The following is a 14,967-nucleotide window of genomic DNA, read 5'->3' on the forward strand; positions in this document are numbered from 1 at the left end:
CTCTTCTATGTCTGGTTGATTTTTATCCTCAATCACTGAACAACATCCTGAAGCCCATAAACTTACAATGCTGCTGCCTTTGATGCTATTATAGGTACATTCTCCTGGTAGTTTACAAGTCATGCATTCTGGATCTATACCACCAGAGGTTCATCCAGATCAAATTCAGAGAGCCAAAATTTTAGAGACAGAAGTTCTGAGGAACTAAGTGACTTTTCCAAAGCCACAGGGCTAGTGTCAGAACTAGAATCAATATCCCAATTTAGCGCTTCCTTTTTAAATATTCCTTCCTTGTCTGTTTTATGCCTCCATACATACTTAAAGAGTACAAGAAACCTGAATACAATATGTACATGCCAGAAGTTAAAAACAGAAGCCAAGGAAGAATGGCTATACAATTTCCTTACTTGCCAACACAATATAGCCGAAGAGCACAAATAAACTAAGTTACAGCTCCATCTCACTTATAATTCAAAAAATAAAGCTAAAGCAGAACTGGAAATATTATTAAACTCTTAAAAACATAAACACATCATCAAGCAGAGACACGTGTAACTTGTACTCAAAACCAGCACGATCACATAAACCACAGCCCACTTTCTAGCCCATGTTCCTAGAGGTGTTTTAAATGAACCGAGTCACCTGCTTGCAACAGCTGATCGAACATGTCCACCGAAGCTCTGACTTTTTTGAGCTTGATTCTTTCCTTTAAGGCAGCTTCACTTATACCTTCAATCTGAGGTTCAAAGTACTCAGGCATTAAACACTAGGAAAAGAAGATGGCTAATGTTAGCACAAACAGCTAAAGGGGAAAGAACTGAGCAGGACTGAACTTTTATCACCAAAACACCAAAATAAAACTTCACCATCCCAATTCATGTTCCATGGACCGGGTACACGTGTACACCTCGTAGGGAATATAACTGAAAAAAAAATATCAAAGCCCTCCAATACATAAAACAAGATCATTTAGCTATCTCCCAGCTCAAGGAAAATTTTTAAAAGCACCCCAAAATAAATATTTAATCCATATCTGAAGAATCCTGTTTCCAACTTCCCCAACTTCAAGTTGAACCTCTGTCCTCTACTAAAATCACCCTTTCTTCTTTCTTCCCGACCTTGTTTAAAAGTGTCAGAGTACTGAGGTGCCTGGGTCGCTCAGTCAGTTGAGTGCCCAACTCTGATTTTGGTTCAGGTCATGATCTCAGGGTCATGGGATCGAGCCCCGTGTTGGACTCCATGCTGAGCAACAGGTCTGCTTAAGATTCTCTTTCCCCCTCTACCCCACTCGCGGTCTCTCTCTAAAAAAGTAAGTGTCACAGTACACCTGGTTTGCAGAGGCAGAAATCTTTCATCCCTGATGCTTCTTCTACTCTATAAACATTCACTATCACCAAAGTATGTTGGTTGTACCTCACTCACTAGTTTATTTTAATACTTCTTGAATGCTGACGACTTCATGCCAGGCATGAAGCTAGGCATTGGAGACACAGAGATGAAAGTAATTCTCTGCCTTTAAGGTTCTCCCAATCTAATGAAGAAAAATAATTACAGTGCAATGTGATGGTAAATGATGGGAGATCTCAGAGGTATGAGAGTGCTGCCTGCCAGGGAGGCAGGGACCCATGGAAGGCTTCAAGTCAAAGTGAGCTAATAAGCACAGAAACATTAACTGCTAGTTAAACACACAGGGGAAAGGTTGGGCCAGGATTTCAGCACTTTTACCTATACAATCGCAATGACCTCCTAATTTGTCACTAGGAGTTGCTGCTGGAGAAGCAGGCGGGCTGTGTGTGGGTGCATGTGTTTAGGGAAGAAAGCTGTTTGGGACAGGAATCTGAGGTTACTATTTCCACTAGTAAACCCAGGAGGGCAGAGGCACATCTGCTCCCCTCACCACTGTAACAATAGCACACAACACACCCTCCACGATGCTCACTCTTTAGGACTACAGAACAAAGAGGTAGTTGGAAATACAATTCGGAGTTCAAAGAAAAAGGCAGAAGGTTTACTCTGAAGAGAAACCAGGACACTACAGTATCAAAGTGGAGGGATCTGGGCCAGATACACAAGAATGGGATGTAAGGGCCACTGAAGCAGGAAGACTGCAGACAGGAATAAGAAAATGGCTGAGCATGGAAACCGAAGACGACCTCAGCACTTAAGGGGGGGGGGGGCGGGGGGCATAGAAAAGCTACTGAAGGAAACTGAAAAGGAACAGTCACAGAGATAAAGATCTAAGATTCTGGTGTCACAGTAGCCAAATGGAAAACAGGATGGGGAACAAACACACACAGGAGCTTAAAAAAAAAAAAAAGATTATTGTGAGCAAAGATAACTGTACTCCTCAAAAGACTTCACCCAGGGGCACCTGGGTGTCTCAGTCTGTTGAGAGTCCAACTCTTGGTTTCGGCTCAGGTCACAACCTCACCGTTTGTGAGTTCAAACTCCCTGTCGGGCTCTGCACTAACAATGTCGAGCCTGCTTAGGATTCTTTACTTCTCTCTCTGCCCCTCCCCTGCCTCTCTCTCTTTCAAAATACATAAAAACATAATTAACTAACTAAATACTTCACCTGAATACTGAGGACATTCAAATGGCTACTCAAAAGCAGCTATGAAAACTTGGTTTAACTTATATCTACATAAGTATTAACTGAAAAATCACAATTACCTCTCCTTACCGGTATATGAGGTTCAGCTGTGTCCTTCTGAAAATATTTGGGATGTGAATTAATAATAAACTTTGCTGCATTCTCTCCAGATTTCTTTGCCAATAAAAATGAACGCTATGAAAAAAAAAAAAAAGAATCAGATAGAAATTGGCATTTACATGTAACTTAGACTCAAGATCAAAATTACACCCTCAGGAAGAATTATCTACCCCCTCAAAAAAGAATGCAACAATACAAAGAAACCCAAATACAAGTTAAATCACGTACTATTTTTCTGCTACTGAGTGTGACATTTTAGGTCACATCTTATATACAGCTTGCGGAACATAAAACCAGTGCACTGAAACCAAGTGGACTGTTCCAATGCAAAAGAGCCCTGATTATTAAAACCCAAAACCTTTCCACAGCCCATCTCTAAAACTTTTTAAAAAAGTAGTAAGGGATTCAGAAAGTCTATTGAATTACCTATCAGCATCTGTTAACTTTCCAAAAATTTTTACAAATAAGGTAAATTACACACGCGTGCTTCAACCCAAACAAGCAAGATAAAACATAATGCTAGAAAAGCTACATGGAATTACTCACAGATTCCACGGAGGACGTTGGTATGAGATAAGGATCATCCTGAAATGCATAAGGGGCAGCTGTGGAATCCTGTGAAGACACAGAAGTCTCTTTAGCTAGACTTTCATAAAGATCTGGAGGTTTGATGACCACAAACTCTGTAAAAAACAAGTTTTAATTATATATATATAACACATGCAGAAGTTTACCTGTGTGTATACAGTGAGAGAAACACTAACACCTATACTGCACTCCCAGCTCTCTAAGACTCGGTTATAATTACATACAACTTGAAGCAAACAATGGCTCAGCCCCCCAGCCCCCCATGACCCCTTAAGATCTGAGGGTGGTCCCAGGAACTACTGCTGTTGTAAACTACAGGTCCTCTGAATTAACTAGTCCGGGCACCAGAGTCAGGCACCAGTTTCCTTCCAAGCACGGTCACTGCCCATCACAGAGTCTGCCCTCCACACAGAAGACGCCTCCGCGCCCTCTTGGAAGGTGCAGCTTCTGTGCACTACCATCCAAGCTCTGTATGCTACGTTAAACTGCTCTAGGTAGAACCTGAAGCAAAATAATCTCTTCAGTACCACTCACTGAAAACTGCCTCCAAAGTACTTTCTCTATTCTCTCTTCTCCCCTGGAGTCTCCTTTCCTGGGCCTTCTGGGACCTCTGTTCCACAGGAAAACCCTATATCCAGAATCTCTCCTCACGGTGCCCTTGAGGTACTGTCTTACTGACTTGGCCTCTCCAAGGGTGACCCTCCCTGAAGCTCTCAGGGCAAGGCTGCTCATAGCTAAGGCACGGAGGCTAGATCTTTTTGGCGTCTCAGCTTCCCGCTGCCCCTTTCAAAACCCGTATCGCTTCATACTCATTAGAGGCTCATTTCATCTGGTTACACCACTCTACTAACATGAGGCAGTCATGTGAGGGTAAACCAGTGGTAGCAGTTCTAGGTTAGCTGCCCCGGACTACGTATGTACTCCCTGATTATACTCAAACTGGTGCCTAGCTCTGGTTCTGATTCTCCACACCACCCTTCTTAGATTCCTATTTATAGGGCCTCTAGTTTTGGTGACACGCTCTAGTTCTTCTAACTTTTACTAGACTTATCCTTCCTATTTACTTCCCAATTTTCCTCCCTCAACGATTTCCAAGTCCTTCACAATCCATGAAAAACTGCATTCTGGCCTTGTAGTTCAGATGACTGGAACCAAATTTAACCCCACACTGCACTTGCCTGAAGCTACACCCTCTCCTGTCACCTCTATCTCAGTGAACAGCACTGACCATGCTGCAGTTCAACCTGTAGATCCTGTCCCATTACTTCCATTCAACTAACCTATCATCAGATCCAACCAACGCTAGTTCTTTAACATCCCCTCACCTGTCCCTTTATCATCTTTAACATCCCCTTATCATCCCCTTTAACTGTCCCTTATCCCAACTGTCATGGCGACAGTTCAGTGCTCTCACACTCTCTGTCTCTAGGAGCTGTGCGAGGAAAGGGTCTCTGTTCTTCACCTGGCACAGCACCTGGTCAGCATCACAAGGGTAGAACAGGTGGTTACTGAATGAATACCTTGGACTTCAAGGGCCCAAATGCAGACAAATCAGAAAGCCGCACACATAATTCTACAACTTCTTTGACTTAAAGGCCATTTTCATTAAAAAACTGAGAACAGTTGGGAATGCAAGCTGGTGCAGCCACTCTGGAGAACAGTATGGAGGTTCCTCAAAAAATTAAAACTAGATGGGGCGCCTGGGTGGCGCAGTCGGTTAAGCGTCCGACTTCAGCCAGGTCACGATCTCGCGGTCCGTGAGTTCGAGCCCCGCGTCAGGCTCTGGGCTGATGGCTCGGAGCCTGGAGCCTGTTTCCCATTCTGTGTCTCCCTCTCTCTCTGCCCCTCCCCCGTTCATGCTCTGTCTCTCTCTGTCCCAAAAAATAAATAAAAAACATTGAAAAAAAAAATTTTTTTAAAAATAAAAAAATAAATTAAAAAAAAAAAAAATTAAAACTAGAACTACCCTACAACCCAGCAACTGCACTGCTAGGTATTTACCCAAAGGATACAGGTGTGCTGTTTTGAAGGGGCACATGCACCCCAATGTTTACAGCAGCACTATTGACAATAACCAAAGTATGGAAAGAGCCCAAATGTCCATCGAGGGATGAATCAATAAAGAAGATGTGGTACATATATACAATGGAGTATTACTTGGCAATCAAAAAGAATGAAATCTTGCCATTTGTAACTACGTGGATAGAACGGGAGGATATTATGCTAAGTGAAATTAGTCAGAGAAAGACAAAAATCATGACTTCACTCATATGAGGACTTTAAGAGACAAAACAGATGAACATAAGGGAAACAAAAATAAAAACAGGGAAGGGGACAAAACAGAAGAGACTCATAGATATGGAGAACAAACTGAGGGTTGCTGGAGGGTTGTGGGAAGGGGAATGGGCTAAATGGGTAAGGGGCACTAAGGAATCTATTCCTGAAATCATTGTTCCACTATATGCTAACTAGTTTGGATGTAAATTTAAAAAATTAAAAAATTAAATAAAAAAAAAGAAAAAAATACACATAATTACAAAAAAAAATTGAGAACAGTCTCAAAGGACCATTTCTCTAGTTCACATTTCAAGTGCTTACTTAGGGATAAATGATGCTAGTGTGGAGATACAGTAGTATTTTAAAAATTTTTTAATGTTTATTTTTGAGAGAGAGACACAGAGCACAAGCGAGGGAAGGGAAGAGAGAGAGAGGTAGACACAGAATCTGAAATAGGCTCCAGGCTCTGAGCTATCAGCACAGAGCCCAATGGGAGCTTAAACTCATGAACTGTGAGATCATGACCTGAGCCTAAGTTGGATGCTTAACCAACTGAGCCACTCAGACACCCCTGGAAATGCAGTATTTTAAGAATCCCTTCTGAGAAACTGCTAGGATATATTAGTGCATATTTAGCCTAATACTCCTTAAGTTTAACACCTACAATGGAAAACAATCCCGGAAGTCTGTGATAACGGCCTTAAAGAGGATCAGTATCCTCACAGGTATCATGGTAGTTAATTATTTCAGACATTGTCCCCATAGTTGAAATTAAAAGTATAGTTTCCTGCTAATGAAAAATACAATCAGAAAGTTTCTCAGGGTTGGCAATTTGAGTCCCAAGTTGGGTACACAGATTATGTTCTGAGGCATTTACCAAGGTTTCAGTTTATCTATCAGACTACAAACTCTATTCTTGAATTGTCAAGAGAAAGTTATTGAAAAATATTTCACTAATAACAGCTAGCATTTACTGAGTACTCCTTTGTGCTAGGCACTGTCCTAAATCCTGTCACATGTACTAGTTTATTTCTCACTAAAACCTTGAGGTTTGATGCTATCATTAATCCCCATTTTATAGATATGCATGTGGAAACATCAAGAGATAAAGTAACTTTTTAGTGCAGATCACAAAGCTAACTGCTCAGCTCTGAAACTCCAGGACACACACGGTCAATCCCTGCATTATTTCTAGCATAGTAGATACACTACTGCTCAAAGCTGGTCGCCAGATCACTTGCATTACAGTATCCCACCCAAACCATCCCTCAGGACCATGCATTATAGCAAACTCTTCAGGGGATTCAGTTTAAACATTATTGGTCTAAGATAAAAACACGGAATTTGGAGATAAAAGACATGGAACTAGGTCAAGTACTTAACTTCCTAACCAATGTGTAGCCAGTCCCTTTAAGACCTTTAGTTTTGGGGTGACTAGGTGGCTCAGTCAGTTAAGTGTCCAATTCTTAATCTCAGCTCAGGTCATATCTCATGGTTCACGGGATTTAGCCCCTCATCAGGCTCTACACTGACAGCATGGAGTCTGCTTGGGATTCCCTCTCCTTTCTCTGCCTCTCCCGCACACGTGCTCTTTCTCTCTAAACCTAAAAACACACAAAAAAACAAACAAAACAAAACCATCCCAAACCTTTAGTTTCCACACCTGTCACATGAAGGGAGTGGATTAGATTATTTCCAATAAACTTTCAAGATTCACAACAGTTTAATCATGAATAATGAAGAGGTATGAATACTAAATGTATAATTAACTGAGTTGGGTACAAAAACCTAAAACTCCAACTTACCCTATTCACTGTGGATGCAAGTGCTTGAAGAACAGCCACTTTATCCCTAAGAACAAGAATCACAAGTTAACCCATGTCAGGATTTTCACACCTACAAAGTGAACAAGTGAGTCAATTCTCAGAATGGATTGGCCAGTAAAAAAGTTCAGGTCTCAACTAAAGCCAGTTCTTATTTCTTAAGATCATTAGAATAACAAGTTAGAAAACGAGAAAACTGGAGCGCCTGGGTGGCTCAGTTGGTTAAGTGTCAGACTTCGGCTCAGGTCATGATCTCACGGTTCATGAGTTCGAGCCTCAGGTAGAGCTCCGTGCTGACAGCTCAGAGCCTGGAGCCTGCTTCACATTCTGTGTCTCCCTCTCTCTCTGCCCACTCGCAGTCCGTCTCTCTCTCAAAATAAATAAACATGAAAAAAAAAAAAAGAAAACTGCCTAGTTCTTTTGTCTAAAGGTGATTAGTACATGTTCCTACTGTACTTTGCCTACCCTCTCTGGCATGGTCCCCCCTACCATCACCAAGGGCTAGCAATTTCCACCCTCATCTCAAAAAATTCTCTATATCTATCGTGAACCTTGCCTCCTATCCATTTTCTTTCTTTCTTTTTTTTTTTTTGGATTTTATTTTTAAGTTATCTCTACACCCAATGTGTGGCTCAAAACTATATCTATCCTGAACCGTGCCTCCTGCTATCCGTTCTCCTATGTATGTGTGTGTGTGTGTGTTGTTTTTTTTTTTTAAAGTTTATTTATTTTTGGGACAGAGAGAGACAGAGCATGAACGGGGGAGGGTGAGAGAGAGGGAGACACAGAATCTGAAACAGGCTCCAGGCTCTGAGCCGTCGGCACAGAGCCCGACGCGGGGCTCAAACTCACGGACCGTGAGATCATGACCTGAGCCAAAGTTGGACGCTCAACCAAATGAGCCACCCAGGCGCCCCTGTCTGTGTGTGTTTTTAAAGATTTTAAAGTAATCTCTACACCCAATGTGGGGCTCAAGCTCACAATCCCAAGATAGGGTCAAATGCTCTACTGACTGAGTGAGCCAGGAGCCCCATTTTCCTATGCATTCTTATTGCAGTTTTCTGGGCTACTCTTGCCTCTTTTATCTCAATTGGTGGCTCTTAACTCAAGTATATACGAGAATAAATCACAAACTATACTCTGGACTTCCTAAACCAAATTCTCCAAGTTCCATGGCGAACTGTCATATGCAGTCTTGCTGAATTCCCAGATGTTTCTGATGTACTCTTCTGATTTAGAAACTCTCTACTATACAGCCTTTATAAAAATTTCAGGCCAGCTGTCTGCTGTTCTATGGGTAGAGACCCTAACTACTGGAAGAGATTTCAGTGGAATAGACAAACCTAGATAATTTAATTTCAAATTTATTTTTACTCCTGTTACATTTTATATGTTTTATTTCCAAAAAGGAAGAGTAAATTTAGTAAACCAAAAGTTACCTTTCAGAACAAAGTTTAACATAACATTCATTACAAGTTAGCTATAAAACAACATACAGGAAATTTTATATTACATCAAGACTGAATAATTCCTTGACATATACGATATCACTGGGTTTCTAACCATTTTTTAACATCACATTTATGTAATCTCATGGAGACAAAGACATTCTCTCATGTCTTAGCATTCCCTAACTAAAGCTTCCATTAGACTATATGGTTTACCAAGTGAATACATCGTCATAGCATACTGAACAACAGTTAAAAAAAAAAAAAAAAAGACATTCAGATTACTCATTAGTTCTCTTTTCAAAAAAGGGTTATTTAAAAAAGCAAACTTGGGGCGCCTGGGTGGCTCAGTCAGTTGAGCGTCCGACTTCAGCTCAGGTCACGATCTCACAGTTCGTGAGTTCGGGCCCCGCGTCGGGCTCTGGGCTGATGGCTCAGAGCCTAGAGCCTGCTTCCGATCCTGTGTCTCCCTCTCTCTCTGCCCCTCCCCCATTCATGCTCTGTCTCTGTCTCAAAAATAAATAAACATTAAAAATAAATAAATAAATAAATAAAAAAGCAACCTTAATGAATACATTATCCCTAAAAAATAAATTAAAACATTATAGATTACGATATCAACTTGTGACTCCCTCTTACTCCACTGTGAGTCTGGTACTTGTTTTTCGTTTTTTTATAAGATTTTATTTTTAAGAAATCTCTACACCCAATGTGGAGCTTGAACTTACAAGCCTGAGATCAAGGATATTTCTAGTGAGGTAAAAAAAGAAAAGCTAAATTCTGCAGTCCACACTATTTTATTTTCCTTCCTTAAAGACCGCAAGAATAATACTTCTGTCCAGTCTCCCAAACATGTAAAACTTTCGTAAAAGAGAAAAAAAAAAAAAGGAAAGAAATTATTCTAATAACGATGCTTATAATTAACTATTATGTAACTATTAACCCAACTTAGTTCAGGTCTTTTAACCCTATTTAAATTTCACGCCCCATTCATTCACTACCCTCCACCTTCCTCTTTAAGTTCTTTCCAACTCCCAAGTTTTCCTCCCATCAGCTGTTCTGTCCCCCAAAATGCTCTCTCTACTCTTTGTCATTGGCTCCTTACCTTCAAATGTTTTGCACTCAACTCCTTGCTGAATGAACACTGACTGAATACTCACCAAGTTTTCTTTTTTGGAATGACCACTTCTTCGATCCCTTAATTTGAAAAATAAAACAAAATATATCAATTTCCCAATACTACTACTACTACAAATTAGTGCAATGATTTAACATGCAAATGAAATTATTTCAATATATTTTTGTATACCTGTTACATTAGCTCCTTCAATCTTTGGGAGGGTTGCACTTCCAGAATAAAATCTGCAAAAAATAAAAGCCCTGTAACTGGTACTCATTAATGAAGTTCCCACCTCCCTCCACCAATGTGCATTTTGAACCCAAATTTTCCAATTGTCATGGGTCAAAATGACTGGATAATTCATGTCAATGCACACTGAGAAGACACGGCCTGAAGAACATGTTCAAAACCATTACAAAATAGACATATGGATACAATAATGGTCAACAGTTTTAAATCAGGCAATCTTATTAAATAGAATCAGGAAAAAAAAATCTCAGTAACACCTGAACTGAAGCAGCAAATGTGAAATATAAGGGACTTTTTAAAAAAACATTTATTTTATTTTGAGAGAAAGAGCGAGCGAGAGCACATGCTCAAGCTGGGGAGAGGCAGAGAGAGAATCCCAAGGAGGCTCTGTGCTAATAGCACAGAGTCTGATGTGGGGCTGGATGCCACGAACTGTGAGATCATGACCTGAGCCAAAATCAAGGGTTGAACGCTTAACCAACTTAGCCACCCAGGCGCCCCTGAAATGTAAGGGACTTTCAACTTTGGGAATCTGAAACACTGAGGTTAAGAGGAACAATTTAACGAGTCCCTGATTTTATACGAATAACACCCTAATAATAAGACTATCCCACTTGAAGCAATTATGATAAACTATTAAACTAAGATCACCATAGCCTTTCATCCTACTTCATCCAACAATCAAGAATTTGCCAAATATGTATGTCCTAAATTAAACTTGAAACTGCTATTATTTTTTACACAAAATTTAGAATTACTGACCCATGACCCATGAGTTTTAAAATGTTCTGGGGGCGCCTGGGTGGCTCAGTCAGTTAAGCGGCCGACTTCGGCTCAGGTCCTGATCTCGCGGTCCGTGAGTTCGAGCCCCGCGTCGGGCTCTGTGCTGACAGCTCAGAGCCTGGAGCCTGTTTCAGATTCTGTGTCTCCCTCTCTCTGACCCTCCCCCGTTCATGCTCTGTCTCTCCCTGTCTCAAAAAGAAAATAAAAACGAAAAAGAAAAGTTCTGATCACAGTAAGAAATAGTCAAATATCACACAGTAATGGGCGCTATTATTGTGTATTCCCTTCCTACATTGGATTGGTACCATTCACAAAATTGACAAAATGTGATTAAACACAAAGCTACTTCCTCTACTGGAATCTGGTCTCAGGCATCATTCGAAAACAATACTTCTCTGCTGGGGATCAACTTCAGAGGGATCAACTCTCAGAGAGAGTTGGCAATTGCTTTTTCATGAAATTAGGATCTAAGACCACTGTTGTCTTGTGGGTGAATACAGAGGGAGAGATGCTGCTGTCAGGCAAAGGAAATGAGTAGAAAAATGTCAACAGTGGCACTATGAAGAAAAGGACTGCGATTGAGTACGAAGGCTTCCACAGTATCAGGTGGGGTGTCTTCTCTTTTTTGAGCAGAGTTGAGTGAAGGTATCGCATATAAAACGTACACTATAAGTTACACATCTCACTTATCTCTCACCGTTTTTCAGTTATTACGAGGTCCACTCTACAAAAAACTTGTCTATTATCCTACTCAAGAAATGGCAAACATTGAATCCAAAATTGGGCTTTTCCCAACTTTCCATTACAAGTTACTCTATTTCCACTACACCACTACTTGTATTTAGTGAAAAGTATTAAATACGTATTCCAAGGTGTAACAATCACAGCAACCCAAAGGCTGTGCTCAAATCTTTTAGATTTCCCTGCGTTTTTGAAGACCTGGATAATTTCTTAAGCCAATCATCCCCACAACATTCAGCACACAGTGGCCCTCATAAACTGCTTTAATTTGGGAAAAATCTTCAGAGTTCCCCTATTTGGTGAAAATAAAGAAGGACGCATAATTTCCTATTTTTAAAACTTGGGAGGGGTTGCTAGAGCACATTCAAACGTAAGCTCCACGACAACAGGGTAAGCCAACCAACCAAGAAGTAACATCGTACCAAAGTAGTCTGGGGCCCTTTTCCAGGACTCCAGCTACGCGCACCTGGTTAAGCACATGGCCGCGAAACCGCGCATGCGCAACCCACTCCATCGTCCCTAGCTCCACAGCTCTTAGGGAAAAGCTGATACACAGGACGAGGTTGGCCGGGGCGGGGAGGGGGGGGTCTTTCTATTGGGTTTCCCAAGCGTCTCTTACCTGCTGGGGGCCTTTCCACACAGACCCGTCCACTGGCCCGTCAGCGTCAGCCAAAGCCTGCAGCGGACACCGACATAGAGACCCGACGCTACCGCCGCCATCTTTAGATTCTTTTTTCGCGTAGCATTCTGGGAAAGCGTGACCTTCAGGATCACCCCATAGCGGGGGCGGGGAATAGCTCGGCTATTGGCTGAGACGGAACAAGACAAAATGAATCAAGAAATAGGTTAAAAGATCGTGGTTTGAAAGACTTTGGTACGGAAGTTAAAAGATCAAAATGCCTCGCTTTCCTCGGAGAAATTTTCCAAAACGATTATTTTAGTGACCTATTTCTTCGCTATTTTCAAAATAAGAGGGTGAGTAAATGAGCGAAAGTCGTCAAATTACTTCCCCCCCTACCGTGAAAGTGGTCTCGTCCACGTAAATCTCATTCCAGCGAGCTTTTCTCGCGCGTAAGCAGAATGTAAATCACATGGTGGCTGCGGGCTTTAGGCTGAGTTAAGTTGCCCGTGGTCATTGGAATCTCTCTCTAGGTGTCAGAACTCGCAGCTTACGTGAAGGATGTTGGGCTCGAAGACCATGCCCTGGCGGAGGCTGCAGGGCATTTCCTTCGGGATGTATTCGGCCGACGAGCTCAAGTAAGGAGATGGTGGGGAGGAAGCATGCAGAGCCTGCTTGTTGAGGTTGGCGCCATGAACTACTGTTCCCAAAAGGTCTTGCGCCCAGTTTATCCTCCGAGTCAGTGGTTGTGTGGCGCTTGGCCTTTTGGGACCCGTAGTTCCGGGAACGTCGTGGATTGGCGTGGACTGTCTCTTAGAACCCGGTGGGGCTAGGTTAGAGTTTGCGCTGGGGGGATGAAGGTTCCCACATTGCAATGTTCCCATCCATCAGTTTCCTTGGTAATTAGCGTTTGCACAGTTGCTGTAATGCCCCTGACGTGGTTAAGAACGCAATTTGTCAAAATGATTATCCTTCAAGACTCAGTTTAAGTGACATATTCTCTTTGCTAGGACCCCCTATATTGTCTGCCCAGTTGCTAAATCAAGGGACTCTCTTAAGTCCTCATTTTGATCACCGTAGCATTTGTTGGCCACACCCTCGAAACTTTATTTGCAGGACCTTATTGTTTTTAGGTTCTTTTATTTCTGTGACAGGGAGAATGACTTCTAATGGATACAGGGTTTGTTTTACTACGGATGAAAATGTTCTAAATAGACTAATGGTGATGATTGTACAACTCTGTAGATAAGCTAAAAACCACTGAGCGTACAGTTTAAGAGTTGTGTAGTATGTGAGCTATATCTCAAGGAAACTTAAAGAATTTTTAAAACTTTAATGTGAGGGGCGCCAGGGTGTTTCAATTGGTTGAGCCTCCAATTTTGGCTTGGGTCATGATCTCTCAGTTCTTGAGTTCGGCCCACTGTTGGGCTTTGTGCTGACAGCTGGGAGCCTGGAGTCTTCTTTGAATTCTGACCGTCCCCTGAATCTCTGACCGTCCCCTGCTCATGCTGTGTCTCTCTCTCTCTTTCAAAAAAAAAATTTTTTTTAATTTTAAAAAAAAGCTTTGGGGCGCCTGGGTGGCGCAGTCGGTTAAGCGTCCGACTTCAGCCAGGTCACGATCTCGCGGTCCGTGAGTTCGAGCCCCGCGTCAGGCTCTGGGCTGATGGCTCGGAGCCTGGAGCCTGTTTCCGATTCTGTGTCTCCCTCTCTCTCTGCCCCTCCCCCGGTCATGCTCTGTCTCTCTCTGTCCCAAAAATAAATAAAAAACGTTGAAAAAAAAAATTAAAAAAAAAAAAAAGCTTTAATGTGAAAAATGACAAAAGGCAAATTATAAACTGAGAAAAATATTTGCCACCATTATAGTAAAAGATTAAGGTCCTCATGTGTAAGGAGCTCGTGACAATAATGAAACCATTAAGATTTTAATTAAAAGTAAAGGACTAAAGCAGTTTAAAAGAAATATTGTAATAAAAAATTAAAATGGAGCACCTGGGTGGCTCGGCTGGTTAAGCATCTGACTCTTGGTTTCTGCTCAGGTCGTGATCTCATGGTTCATGGGTTCAAGCCCTGAGTTGGGCTCCACAGTGTAGATCCTGTTTGGGATTCTCTCTCTCTCTATGCCCCTCCCCTGCTCGTGCTCTCTCTGTCTCAAAATAAATATATAAACTTTAATGTATGGTGGAGTAGCATTTTTTCACCTGAAATTTGGAAAGATTTTTTTTTTTTTTTTTAAGTAGATTCCACGCCCAGTGTGGGCCTCGAATTCAGGACCCTGCGATCAGGAATTCATGCTCTACTGACTGAGCCAGCCAGGCGCCCCTGGAAAGATTAAGTGCTAAGATTCAGTGCTAGTTAAGACTGGCAATCTACGATTAACCCACCTTTTCTAGAATGCAAGGTAGCAGAATATATCAGTAGTTTCAAACATTTTGTACCCTTTGATTCAGGGATTCCAGTTCACTGAGGAAATAATTATATTCCTAGGACATGATTAGAAGTTTGGAGTATCCTGTGTAAATCTTTATGCAGATAGGTTTTGTAAGCCTACTTACGATAGAGCTTGGTTAAATTAATTATTAATTGCTACATAATGAAAGATTTTATAG

The 14,967-nt window shown here is 41.6% G+C and overlaps 2 protein-coding genes across 3 annotated transcripts in view; one reads left to right on the forward strand and one right to left on the reverse strand.

Moving 5' to 3' along the window:
* Positions 1-12,496, reverse strand: part of PTCD3 (pentatricopeptide repeat domain 3) — a 29,043-nt gene extending 16,547 nt beyond the window's left edge. For both annotated transcript variants that reach the window (XM_058683442.1, XM_058683443.1), the window contains exons 1-7: positions 12,362-12,496; positions 10,159-10,211; positions 10,010-10,046; positions 7,384-7,429; positions 3,260-3,328; positions 2,684-2,788; positions 643-766 (exon numbers count right to left, since the gene is read on the reverse strand). In XM_058683442.1, coding sequence (XP_058539425.1) covers positions 643-766; positions 2,684-2,788; positions 3,260-3,328; positions 7,384-7,429; positions 10,010-10,046; positions 10,159-10,211; positions 12,362-12,462 — 535 coding nt within the window. In that variant the 5' untranslated portion in view covers positions 12,463-12,496. The remainder of the gene's footprint in view (positions 1-642; positions 767-2,683; positions 2,789-3,259; positions 3,329-7,383; positions 7,430-10,009; positions 10,047-10,158; positions 10,212-12,361) is intronic.
* A 310-nt stretch (positions 12,497-12,806) lies between these two features.
* The window catches only part of POLR1A (RNA polymerase I subunit A), a 75,163-nt gene continuing 73,002 nt past the window's right edge, over positions 12,807-14,967 (forward strand). Inside the window, exon 1 of the mRNA XM_058683426.1 lies at positions 12,807-12,999. Within this exon, the coding sequence (XP_058539409.1) occupies positions 12,923-12,999 (77 nt within the window). The 5' untranslated portion in view covers positions 12,807-12,922. The remainder of the gene's footprint in view (positions 13,000-14,967) is intronic.

Source organism: Neofelis nebulosa, chromosome 9 (genome assembly GCF_028018385.1).
Source record: "Neofelis nebulosa isolate mNeoNeb1 chromosome 9, mNeoNeb1.pri, whole genome shotgun sequence".
NCBI classification, from domain to species: domain Eukaryota; kingdom Metazoa; phylum Chordata; class Mammalia; order Carnivora; family Felidae; genus Neofelis; species Neofelis nebulosa.